At 43.8% G+C, this 13,336-nt stretch overlaps 1 protein-coding gene across 1 annotated transcript in view; it reads left to right on the top strand.

Annotated features, from left to right (window-relative positions):
* The window catches only part of LOC146859298 (keratin, type I cytoskeletal 17-like), a 14,061-nt gene extending 1,002 nt beyond the window's left edge, over positions 1-13,059 (top strand). The window contains exons 2-8 of the mRNA XM_085649969.1: positions 1,224-1,306; positions 4,473-4,629; positions 6,527-6,685; positions 6,791-6,916; positions 9,477-9,694; positions 10,246-10,301; positions 11,430-13,059. Coding sequence (XP_085506095.1) covers positions 1,224-1,306; positions 4,473-4,629; positions 6,527-6,685; positions 6,791-6,916; positions 9,477-9,694; positions 10,246-10,279 — 777 coding nt within the window. The 3' untranslated portion in view covers positions 10,280-10,301; positions 11,430-13,059. The remainder of the gene's footprint in view (positions 1-1,223; positions 1,307-4,472; positions 4,630-6,526; positions 6,686-6,790; positions 6,917-9,476; positions 9,695-10,245; positions 10,302-11,429) is intronic.
* The last annotated feature ends 277 nt before the right edge of the window (positions 13,060-13,336 follow it).

Raw genomic sequence — 13,336 nt, 5'->3', positions numbered from 1 at the left:
TTTGTCTTCCACGCCACACAAAAACAATATCTGATGGCTGTAAGAAAGTGTGGCACATCGCGCCACACCCTCATTTACAACATCATTAAAAGTGCCCGCCTTGATGTCGCCAGTGATTAGGCTCATTTGTGGAACACACTACAGATGTAATTACCTCTAGGCGCTGCGTTTGTAAACTAGCCTCCAGAAGGAGTAAACTAACAATTTAAAACAAATGTGCGGTTGTGTTGAAAGCATCCTTACTGTACACATCTTTGATGAACTATTGCTTGTGTTGGGAAAGGCCTGCTCTTCCAGGAAAGAATGCCTTGTTTTGAAATGTATGTGATGAGTGAGGTAGTGTCAGGGCCTGTAGAATTTATGGAGAATGTCATTTGTGTTTTCCAAAGCTATTCGCTTAGGAACTCGCTTTCATAAGATAGCTCTTCCTTTCGGATTTTTTTTTGCCATAGACGTCAATCTGTGATATCCATCCATGGTCAGCAGCGGCTCCATCTTTGGTTTACGTGGTGCAGTCCTTGCTACGTCTGATCTCAGGAGTCATGAATGGAGGCGGGCTCTTAGGGCCCTGTTTGCTTCTGCAGTTCTCATTATTTACCCTTACCGTAGCTCCAAAGCAGCAGATAAGAGACTGGTGAGGGCCAAGTGTAGCACTAGTGGCCAATCCTATCATGACATCAGTGGGCAAAGTGTATGTGATGTCACTTCCGCTACCCTTGGCTTATCCATGAGTCTGCGTCCATGGACCTTTCTTACCGTTTCTGTAGGAATGAAAGGTCGAGTGACAGACCAACCTGTCTTTTAAATGCCTTAAAATGTCCACAGGGCAAAGATCACTAAACTTGGCTGCAAATTAGGAGCCAGGGCTCTTTTGCTGTTTGTGGGCTATCATTCGGCCATAGCGCCTGAACTTCTGATAAATCTATGTGAATTGACATTACTTCTCAAAATTAATGAAAAAAACAATTATTGGTGTGAACTTCTGATAAATCTATGTGAATTGACATTACTTCTCAAAATTAATGAAAAAAACAATTATTGGTGTGAACTTCTGATAAATCTATGTGAATTGACATTACTTCTCAAAATTAATGAAAAAAACAATTATTGGTGTTTTAAACAGTACGTTGGTGGAAAAGACCTCGGCATTTAGTGTGAAAAGTGTTGAGCGCGTTGTGCAGCGGTATGTAGTATCACGTCCAGCTGGTCCTATTGTCTTCCAGATCATAGCTGCTTCCATTGACAACGCCAAGACCATCCTGCAGGTGGACAATGCCAGGCTGGCACTGGATGATTTCAAAATGAAGTGAGTTTGGGGGAGTTGGGGTGGGGGGGGGGGGTGGTCATTTGTTTCCTCATAGAAAATTAAGCTAGAGGAAAGTCATCATTTTGAAGCTAAGTTAAACAAAAGTTCTGATGAAATGTCAAACTGGCAACATTTATAAAACCTGAGGATAGCCCACAAAAATAAGCGGACACAATTTTAAAATTAAAATATAAAATCTGAACGCCAAAAAGGGGAGGGTGGGTGTTGCTGTGGGAACATTGCCGAAAGGCAGGCTCCACCATCCACCACCCTACACTCAGTATTTCATGTTCTTTTTCAACCCAGCTATCACCCTCCGTCACTGTTTCCTCCTCATCCTCCTTTCCATTTTTTTTTCCTTTCTCTCTCTTGTTCTGGGTCAAAGTCTGATGATCCTGAACAATACATCCCAGTCCCTAAAAATGAGTGCCAATAGAGGGCATGAGGAGAAAGGATTAGAGATGGGGCAAAAGTTTTGAGAACAGTCCAAAGGCAGGATTTGGGGAATAATGCATGTGAGGTGGAGAGCAGAGGGAGACAGGGTGCACATAGTTGTCAAAACCATGTAAAGTATGGATGTATTAGACTTGCACACTGTAAACGGAGCCATCAAGCGCCGGAGTGCGTTGGGGTTGAGATACGCTGTACAGGCAGGCCAATGGCAGGTAAAGGAGGCAGTATGATCTTAGAGTCCTGGTTTGAGAAGGAGGATAGTAGTATTTTTATGGGCAGACGCGCTGTTTAGAGACACCAGTAGTGAGGTGTTATTTTGCGACCAGGTGTCGCTGGAAGAGGTAAGTCTTCACTTCCTTCTGAAAGGATGGGGCCAGTCATATCGGGGATGGTATGGAGTCCTACGCCTTGGGAGTGGTTCATTTTGCCAACTTCAGACCAGGATTTTCCTGGTCTTAATTTTGGCGCTGTCTCCTATGTACGCCACCAGTGTACATAGGGGGCAGCATCAAATACAATGGCTGTTGCAGTGGAATGCCCACCGCAAAACCCACTGCATGTCCCTTTCACGCTAAACATAGCGTGAAAGGGTGCCTTATGTACAAGGCAGCGTTAAGCCATGTTTAATGGCTTAACGCTGCCTTGTACATAAGGCAAGGCCCCTATCCCCACAAGAACGTCACAAAAAGTGACGTTCCAGTGGCGATAGGGGTTTATACATATGCGTCATAATTTTTATTGGTAGAAGGGGGAATGGTTCAGCAGCAACATGATATTTTGCCTAGAGAGATAAACAACCATTTTTTGGTACATGCTCAAATATTATATGATGCAAAGCTGATCACATGATTGCTCTATGCCATATGCTTAAAATAGAAAAACTGTCAATATCGGGACTATAATGTATAGGTAACGTAGTTTCATTTTATTGCACCATCCATCCCCGCTTGCCTCAACAACTCCTCTGTCCAACGAATATATGGGGCATATCAACAACAACCGGAGATAATTATCGCTAAGCGCACTTAGCGCTAGGATAATTATCGCCGGCTAGCGTTGATTTTTATCGCTGAGATAGCGTGCTATTAGCAACGCTTATCTCAATAGCGATAAAAATTCTCACGCTAAGTGGCTAACGTGAGATTATCGCTGGAAACCCAGCGATAATCTCACGTTAGCTTGTTGATAGGGACAGACAAACTTAGCCATGATATCCTCCTTCCATAGGATATCATGGCTAAGTCAGAAAAATACCGGACGTAAAAAAGCAGCGTTAACCGCGGTTAGCGCTGCTTTTTTTGTCTCTAATAGGGTTAGCGACATTCTTGATAATAGGAGAAATGTCGCTTAGCGACATTTCTCCTATTATTTTACTCTGAAACGCCCCCTTTGCATCTCATTAGAGATGCAAGGGGAAGCGTAGAGTAAAAGGGTGCTAACATGCAAATTTGCGTGTTAGCACCCTGTTGTTGATAGGGCGCTAGTTTTATCTCTGCTTTTTTGGCTTTTAAAGCCAAAAAAGCAGAGATAAAGCCCTTGTTGATATGCCCCATGGAGTCTATCTTATGGAACGAGTTGTTTAACAAGACCTAATTCCACACCAAATGGGTTTTGCTGCATAGATCTCTCCATGTAAAATCTGCCAAAGTTTATCTTGGGGAAAAACTGGAAACACACCCCTGAATTGAGGAAAACATCAATTATTACTGTTATCCTCCCCCTTGATACACCTATTAAATACGACACACGGTGGAATTGGTATTTTCTGGGTGCAGTATTCCCCCCTGTGAATCCTGCGGGAGTAGTGATCAGGGTGTGAGAGACAGGCAGAGCATTGCTTGCTGAGAATCTGCACAGCGGAAGGGCTTAGGTAGGGCTCCAGCCAATGTAGGAGAGGAGAGGGATTGATTTTTAGTGATCCTTGCCTACAAGACAGTCTTAACCCCTTGCATGCCCGCCCCTTTTCCCGCCCAGTGCCGCGCTTTGTATTAGCGGGCGGAGTTCATGACGAGCTGGACTCGTCATGGGCACAGCGCCACCGCAGCCCATGACGAGTCCAGCTCGTCATGGGCACTGAAGGGGTTAAACCAGGAAAGACAGTCCTAATTTACAAAGGATGGTTTGTCATTCTTGTCGTTAGAGAGACAGACTTAATTAAGACTGTCTTAAGCTTGGTACCTAAAATGAGCCAATCGGGCCAGTAGAGTCTGAAGAGGATGAAGACCTAAGACTTCGGCCTAGCAGATGACAACTTAATTCTGATTTTAAGAAACTTAGATGACCTTATTTACTGCCGTGCTACTCTGCACAGCCTTTCTCGCAGAAACGCTTCATTTATAAATTAACATAAGCAAATTTTTGAAGCTGTGAATATTAAACCTGGCTGTAAGAAAATATCAATGTGACATTTTTACACTGACTAAAACAATACTTTGCAACAACGTTGAACATAGTTGTAGGCGGAGTAAGAGATGGCAAAAATTGTTTCAAAAAATGTAAGAGACTTTGTAAACATGACAACAAATCCCAAGAAGATTCTGCTAGAATATATTTTTCTTGTGGCGATTTAGATTAATAGGACTTCTTTGTGTACTTATGGCTAGAAAGCAAAAGGACGTGTGTGATGTTTTAATGACATGTGCTTGGTGCTAAGAGTTTCACCTGGTTATATGCTTGGTAATGTGCTAGCAGTGTTGTCCATCTCTGGCTCCAGGTTCGAGAACGAGCAGCGCCTGCGCATTAGCGTTGCGGCGGATGTCAATGGTCTTCATAAAGTCCTGGATCAGCTGAGGCTGGACAAATCAAGCCTGGAGGTGCAGGAGGAAAGCCAGAGTGAGGAGCTAGCCGCCCTCAAGAAGAACCACGAGGAGGTAGGCTGGGGTCTGTGAGTGCTATCGCTACACGCTGTGAGTATGCAATACCAGTGTGCAAGACTGGCTTATAGAGAAACCAATATATATCACCAGGACCGTCACATAGAAAATAGGCTAGGGATGAGGCGTTCATTACCCTGCAACAAGACGTGTCTCACTCTGCCTCAGTCCTGCCAGGGGTTTATAGGCACCCTCCTGTCTGGAAAAGTCTGCATCTTTTCTGAGACCTGAAGTCTTAGAACAGATGCAGTTATTTGCCCTACCCAAGCAATGGTATTTTGCACACCCAACTCTCCTCCTTCATGCCCTGGTATTCTTTAAGAAGAAATGCAAAGTTATATCTTGTACCTGATGTTCAGGGCGAACTGCGGTGCCAAAGCCAGCTGTGCGTCGGTGTCTGTGAGAAAGGCTGCTACGATCATTCAGGGGCACATTTAGAACAAAATGATGAAATGCCGTGCCGCACGCCGGCTTGCGCCAGCATACGGAAAGTGCAGGGATGTGTTGTATTTACAGCAATACTATGCATCCCTGTCCTTTTCTTTGCACTGGCGCTGTTTAGACAGCTTTGCGCTTATACAGACATCCTAGCGCCATGGCACAAGGCTGCCTGCATTGAAGTCCAGTTGTTTTTGTGTGGGAAGGGACACCTTCCTTCACAAAAACAATTGTTGCCCCTGCCCTGGCGAGGCCTATGGTTTTGATGCATTCCCAGATTTACGCTACGTTGTAAATCTGGGAATGTGTCAAATACCTTGGGCGTCGAGTGGGAACACCCACTACAACACCCATGGCAGACCTCCCAGGCGCAGTGTGAGGCAATGCAGTGACTTGCGCTGCATTGTCTCACACCGTATCTGCGAGGCCATGAAAAGCCATGCTGGGTGGCTTTCTGGGGCCTCGTAGATATGGGCCTGCACTGTGTGCCTCAGGAACGTCACAAAAGTGAAGCTTAGGTGGCAAAAATTTGCTGCATGGGGCTTGTACATAAGCCTCCCTTGTACCGCAGGAACGTCGCTTTTTCTGACTTTCCGTGATGCAGGAGCCTGCTCCATATTTACGTGGCAGCACTAAGCCACTTTTTTGGCCTAATGCTGCCTCGTAAATATCATCCCCTTTAATGCTTTAAAGGGGAGTGCAATGTTTTTTTCTGGGGGCGTTCCCAGGAACATCCATGGCTTTTGATACTCTCCCTGATTTATGAGAAATCGTAAATCTGAGGCAGCACCAAAAACCTAAGGGAGGTACAACACAGCGAAATATCTTTATTTCTCCTCGGGTTTCCTTTCTCTGTGTGCTGCATTCTTCAGCACACATAGAAAGTGGAAAAAGCCTCTTGTGATTGTTTTTGTGCAGGAAGGGTCTCCTTCCTGCACAAAAATAATCATCTCCGCAACGCAGGTGCAGGGGAAAAAGACAGGAATGCATTGTTCTGATAGATATGGTGCATTCCTGCCTTTTTCGTTTGCCGGCCTGCTGCGCTGCCCTATGGCAAAAACCCCATAAATGAGGCTCTCTGTTTCAAAGAATTGTCTTAACTTTGTTTACATTTTTCATTGAATATTGAATTTTTCTTCTATGTATTAATATATAGTGTTATCAGTAATTAGTCAAGACGCAAATTAACCAATATTGTACTGCAGATATGTATCATTGTATCCCCTCCTAAATTAGACAAGCACTCAATTTACCATAATTCAGGAATAAATTGGAAATTTGCAATCAGCCTGACACCTTTCACAAACACAAAACCCACACTACTAAAAACCTTTACGAGCATATTCACGAACTATTTTTCTTGCCTATCACTGATGCCACAACACGCAGACTGGGCTAGGCTCATGCTGGACCAAAAGGAGTCATTAGGCTGTACTTTTTGTGTCCCAATGCCCAGGAGATGAAAGGAAAGCAGGCAGCAGGCGGACAGCTGAGTGTGGAGATAAACGCGGCTCCAGGAGTCGACCTGCTGAAGCTCCTGAATGATATGAGGACACGGTATGAACTCATGGCCGACAAGAACCGCAAAGAAGCCGAATGCAAATTCAACGAAGCGGTAAAAGCAGTGACAGAAAAATGAAGGAGGAAGGTTTTCTTTAGAAAAGTCTGCATGCTCTTGGATTACTTTAATGTTCTCTATCGTTTTTGTCTCGTCCCCCAGTGCAAGGACCTGAACAAAGAAATGAACTGTGGCAGCGACCAGATGCATTCAGGCAGGAGTGAGATCTGTGACCTCAAGCGCAGCCTCCAAGCCTTGGAGATAGAGCTGAGGGCAGCCTTGGCCATGGTACGCGACTGCTACCCCTGGTAATGTCTGAGCTATGGGCCTGATTACCAGTGCAGCGGACTTACCACTTTCACAGTCTGCCGGATTACGATGCTCCGAGTTGTTCCGGCGGTGGACCGTCTTCTGCACCAGGGAACCGCCGTTCCTTGGTGGTAGCATGTGGAGGGGCTATGCAATATGCTGAGCAGAAGTGGTGCGTTCCCGCCAAGCATATAACGAGTTTTCCGACCGCCAGCCTTTTCATGGGCACAAGTCCGCCATGAAAAGACTGGCAGTGGGAACATAAAAGGGGGACTTACAGGGCCCCCATTCTCCCCACCATGGGGATGCATTCAGGGGGACAAAACAAGCGCCCCCCCCCCCATCTGCTTGCCCCGTCTGCTTGCACCCCCATTTCTAGCACAGCATGGACTTCACAGTCCTTGCTGTATTGGAACATTTTTACCCATTACAGTGCCTGTTTTTCTGGCACCACCGAGGGAAAGGCAAAAGGACTGTACACCTGCACGAGTTGAACTTGTAATCAGGTCCGAGGTCCTTTCGCTCCTTTGGAGCAGCTGTGCCGGTGGAGAGCCGGCATGACTGCTCAAAAGTCGTAACCAGCCCCTATGACTACTTGGCATCGATAAGGTGGAATTTTAAGGGGGACGCATTGGGCAAGAACGTTTTGCTTTTTCAACCTATATTTCATATTTAAAAATAATGGCTTGAATGAAATTTCCTGACTTCACTGGAAAATTAAATAGTCCTCTAAAAAGAATTGACCAGCACAATCAATTTTAGTAGGCCTGTCTGTCTACTCCTGCCTAAACCACCAACACGTATTTTTTTCTATCTTTCAAAATATCTTGTTCCCCACATAGCTTCTCCATACATTCTTTGCTCCCTCTACATTATTTAAATGGCTGAAGGGCTCAAATGTGGGTTTTAATTCTTTGCCATTGCTTGATTGTCTTTGGCTGTCCTTTTCCTTTGTTGTGCCTCTGCATTCCTAGATTGTCCATGCCTCCTTTATTCTGCCTTGCTGTCTGTTGCCCCTCACAGTTATTCCTTCAACTTCTTGACTTTCCTGTGACTCCTATGATATTCCTGGTTCCACCTTAGCAATCTGGGTTTTTATTTATCTTTGCCTTGGTCTTTGACTTTTTTGGGGCTCATTTGAAGTTTGCAGAAGTGGGAGCACTATTGTAAATGGCGGTACTCCTACCCCATTGTAATTGTTGTTGCTGCACCCCATTTAGATGTGTAGAAACCACAGGGTTTCTGACTGAGGAGCATCAGCTGCCTCTGTAGTTTGAAACCTTAGACCTGATGACACATCCTCCAGAGGAAAATAGGGTCATAGTTACCCAACCTATTTAGAGCAGGTGGCTGCCACTAGAATTACGTGTTTGGAACCACCAGGTGAGTCATTCTCTGGCAGGGAAATGTCACAATAGCTCCCAGGCATAGGAAAATGCTCCCTGTATATCAGACCATTGTTATTTGTAGTTTTGCAAGAGGAAGTTCCCAGTTTGGGGAGTTTATTCTTTAAAAGTAAAAAAATTGCTAAGTAGCCGCAACAACCAATGCACCCGGTCAGCTGTTCTAAATGAATGTATGACGTTACAACGCTTACATTTATAACGCATGCCTTTACATCACAGTTTTTACATCGCAACATCCTTGACAACACATGCATTTACATCGCATGCCACTATAACTAATTTTTTTAAACTACATTTACAACGCATTACGTTGCTTTATACCTTTACAACACATACCATTACAACACATACCATTACATTGCATTTAAGGTAAGTGTTGGATAGTGTAGAGTTAAAAATTACTATTCTAACTCCAGGGGGTGCAACAGTAGGGTAAGTGTTGGATAGTGTAGGGGTAAAAATAACTATTCTAACTCCAGGGGTTGCAACAGTAGGGTAAGTGTTGAATAGTGTAAGGGTAAAAATTACTATTCTATCTTCAGGGGGTGCAACAGGAGGGTAAGTGTTGGATAGTGCAGGGGTAAAAATTACTATTCTAACTCCAGGGGGTGCAACAGTAGGGTAAGTGTTGGATAGTGTGGGGGTAAAAATTACTATTCTAACTCCAGGAGGTGCAACAGTAGGGTAAGTGTTGGATAGTGTAGGGGTACTATGCGTTGTAATGGTATGCATTGTAATGACATGCGATGTAATGCCTGCATTATAGTGACATGCATTGTAGTGTCATGCGTTGTAGTGACATGCAATGTAATGGCTGCGTTGTAGTGACATGCGTTGTAAAGATGTTGCGATGTAATGACTGCGTTGTAAATGTAGTGCGATGTAATGACTGCATTGTAAAGGTTGTTTCCCGTTCTAAATACAGCTGGCAGTCCACTGTAAAGGGTGAGGAGGCCATGGCTGTGCTGACTTGTAAAGAGCGAAGGCCCACCGTGGGGTCTTAAAGAGCCTGTTTGTGTTGTGCCTTGACATTGGTTGTGCCTCTCTTTCCAGTCCTTGTTATCCGTTGCCATGCCATACATTTCCTTGTAATTTTTGTTCTTTTTTTTCATTCTTTGTTCTTTTGTCAACAGAAAAAATCCCTTGAAGAGACCCTTGCAGAAACAGAAGGACGCTACTGCCTGCAGCTCTCCCAGCTCCAAGTCCAGATCAGCGCAGTGGAAGAGCAGCTAGTCGCCATCCGGTGTGAGACCTCCAACCAGTGTGCAGACTACGAAGACCTCCTGGATGTCAAGACCCTGCTGGAGAAGGAGATCGAGACCTACCAACGGCTCCTGGACGAAGATGGCGCGTAAGTCGATGAGCAACTCATCATTGCGCTGTTTACTTCTAACAATATAGGGCAAATAGACGTGTTGCCCTCTATCAGCACAGTGCTGGTTTGCTTATAACAAGTGGTGGATTATGAAGTAGAAGGTTCCCATTTCATTATAATCATTGAAATGCTGAAAAAAACAATTTCCCAGTTGATCAATTTTTAAAATGCTGATAGATCAAAACATTCAGCAAGAAAGTTCCATTCAATATTTGGGCAGTGAGGTAAGGATCTCTAGTGTGAAATGGTATCTCACGACTGGAGTGCTTGAAAAGGGGAGCATAATCATTTATTACGTAATCTAAAGAGCAAACGTCATTATTCTCTGCTGCTACATGTGAAAAACCATACTTGTATGGTAATATGAAATTTTTAATATTAATATGTAATTTCTATGCACAGTCAAGTGCTTAAATCTGTGTCCAGGTGTGTATATCACTTGAGCCATGCTGGACATGTTCTACCATTGGCAGTCTAACACTACTGCAAAAAGGTCATGCTTGTAAATTTAGATTCATTTTTTGCAGGGCTTTCCCGAGTTCACAGTCGAGGTCACAATAGAGATTCCAGGCACAAAGCCAAGGTGAGTTTTCTTTTATGACAGTCAAACTTCATATTCCCAAAGGCTGCCTGTTTGCAGCTTCCTTTGACCCATGTTTGTTTCCTGCAACTGGCTATTGTAAGGGATAAGGCCAAGAACTGCTCAAAATGTCCTACATGAAGCCAAGTTTAACCATGAATGGTTGCTCTGTTTCTTGAAGATGTAAGCAGACCAGAAATCCGAATGTAAGACTTGAATTTTCTCCAGCTTTACCTCCAAAATGTAGAGGTGATCATCAAACCTGTGTTTGGACAGCGGACAATGCCTCTCCCATTGATCATCTCATATCATTCATTCATGCCTGCAAGACGTGGTCGAAGCGCTCTCCGAGCCTGTCTGGTTTGATTGAAATTATATTGAATTTGAGACCACTGTCATGTCTGTAAGTCCAGGACAGATGCCATTTTCTCAGCCACACAAAAGAATATTCATTTAACACAGTAGCCTTTAGGATGTTCCCCTTGAGGCCAATTTATACCAAAGGTCACCTTAGCTTCAATGTCACATATCAGGCAAGGCTGCGACCCATCTGGATGTGATGAGAAATCTTACACGATCTCCCTTGGAAATTCTACCTATTGGCCAATGGCGGTTCTGTTCGGAAATAGTATTTAGCCACATTTTCCAAATGAGGGGATGAGTGATTAGGTGCATTTTCATATTATTGTTGTTCTATAAAATAAATTGCCTCGAGGGAGTGAAAGCCGCAGAGCAATATTGAGTTGGACTAAATAAATCTTTCGGTATATTTCATATGTCCTGTGTTTTTCTAACCCCTTCTGTAAACTTGCTATACATCATAGCCCTCACGTGAAGCCTGTCTCTATTGCAGTGTCCCTCTTATTTAAAAAAAACAAAAAAAAAACATGCAGTGTGCAATGCCAGGGTGCATGGAAACAATATTCGAAAATATCATGTAGTACAATTTCAGATCACCACTGTTCCAAAGGCGTTCAGCAAAACAGCTAACTTGGCATCCCCAGAGCAGTGCATGATGGTCTACCATTTATGACTCAGATTTGCATACCGAAATCTGTATTAAAGGAGATAAGCAATTATTATTAAATATGACGTTCTTCAGGTCTCATGCACTATCTTTTATTTTTCTAGGTCAACAGAAAACAAGGAAGGTCCAGACAATAGTTCGAGAGGTGATTGATGGATAAGTGATCTCGGAAAACGGGAAGGAGACAGTAGTACCAATGTAACCTCGGAAAGTAAAATGGCCGCCTTTGACCCTGCGGACTCCTCAGATGTAATAACTAAGGTCATTTGCCTATATCTAGAGAGGTAGAAGGCCCAGATTTAGAACCCTTTTCCGCGCTATTTACACCGCTGTCTACACTGCTAAGCCTTAGTGCCTTCCCTGCAAGCCCTGCTATAGAAAGGTACAATCCAAGATTAGGGTGTACAAAGCTGGAAACTGTGCAATGTCAAAGTAAACACTTTGTCTACTTTGTGATTGCAAAGCTGGTGATTTTATTCCAAAAACTGGAGGAGCGAAAAACATAGTCATAGATGGCCATGAAAAAAAGTTCAATAAATAGGTTACAACCACTTCCCTCTTTTCTCTTCTCTCTGCTTCCTTTAATTAATGCACAGCATACCTGCTGTGCATTTATCCCAAGTTCCTCTTAGCTATCCAGTCAGACTCTCTCTGTCTCTCTTTATTTATCTCTCTTTCTTAGATGATGACAGGTTGGCAGAAATTGTCCAGCATCAGCTGTCTTTGGGCTGCTCAACTCCTGAATCTTGGTCTATCCCAACTTCAAGTAATTGTTCCTAAAACTTTATGAACCTTATAGTTTGATGTGTCTCAAAAATACCAGACATTCCACTAATAGACGTTTTCTTGTAAGAGAAAAACAAAAGCTGCACCTACTTTTTGGCTTCATACTCAATTGCCACAAAAATAAATATTTCAGGGGTAATATTATATAGCCAAATATTTTTTCCCATGAACATTTCACAGCCAAGCTAAGGCTTTGGGAATTAATCATTCCTAATTTCTTAAAGTGCCAAAGTGTGTACCTTTTCCATTGTCTCACAAAAATTATGTTTTTAACAAATCCTAGTTAAAAGTTGTACAATTTAAACCATTAAGGCCCTCGTTCGGAGTAGGCCTATAAATTGTAGCAGCGGTTACTAGTCGCATGGGAATTATGAGATCTATGGGAGCATCTTAGACCTCCTTTCACCTAGGTACTTGGCAGCTGAAGGCAGCCAAAATCTACAGGTGAAAGTCTGGCCCAAAATGAGGGTAGTCCAGGAGAACCTGACGAGAACTATTAATTCCCCTCGTAATTCCACATTTCTTAGTGGATCCTCAGAGTTCCACTTGTAATGGATAAGATTTTCCCCACCCGTGGAGATTAGCCGTTCCCCTGGTATCGGTAACTCCGGGGGTGGGGAAAACCCAGTCCATCTACCACGCCTCTAACTGAGAATGCCTAAGACTCTTCCAACTTCTTTTCCATTTCTGCTTAGACCTTCAATTTCAGTTCTAGACCTTGGTGAGTGTTCTGACTCTGCAGCTTCTACCAGGATAGACATAGCCAAACTTGAAGGGCAGCCAGGAGGGTTGGGGTCAGCGCCTGTGTCCAGCAGACTATATGATCTCACCTACAGCTTCAAGGGCTTACTTGTATCTAGTTTAGCAAAAGAGCTGGGCGTTATTATGCCGAACCTACTTGTTCCTGCAATTCTTCAAAATAAATTGTATTTCTGTTTGCAAGCATGACATGTTTGTTTGGCGTCGTCTTTGTATCTGTGAAAAGCAATCTATCTTTTGTGAGTGGGTGACTGAGTGAGTGAGGGAGGGAGTGAGTGAGTGAGCGAGCGAATGATGAGTGAGTGACGGAACGTGTGCTATCACTATTATAGCACACTTTACATTAAACTGTTTCATTACGCGTCTAGTTGAAAATCTCCACCAGCCCCTAGTTGCATTTGTACGCCACGTGCCATTAGGTGTTGTGCATTGTATCCTGCGCTGCGTCCTTGGAGCGCCAATGCTT

The sequence above is a fragment of the Triturus cristatus genome, chromosome 3_2 (genome assembly GCF_964204655.1).
Source record: "Triturus cristatus chromosome 3_2, aTriCri1.1, whole genome shotgun sequence".
Taxonomy (NCBI): Eukaryota; Metazoa; Chordata; class Amphibia; order Caudata; family Salamandridae; genus Triturus; species Triturus cristatus.
The sequence above is the reverse complement of the archived record's forward strand: the minus strand, read 5'-3'. Positions and strand labels throughout refer to the sequence as shown.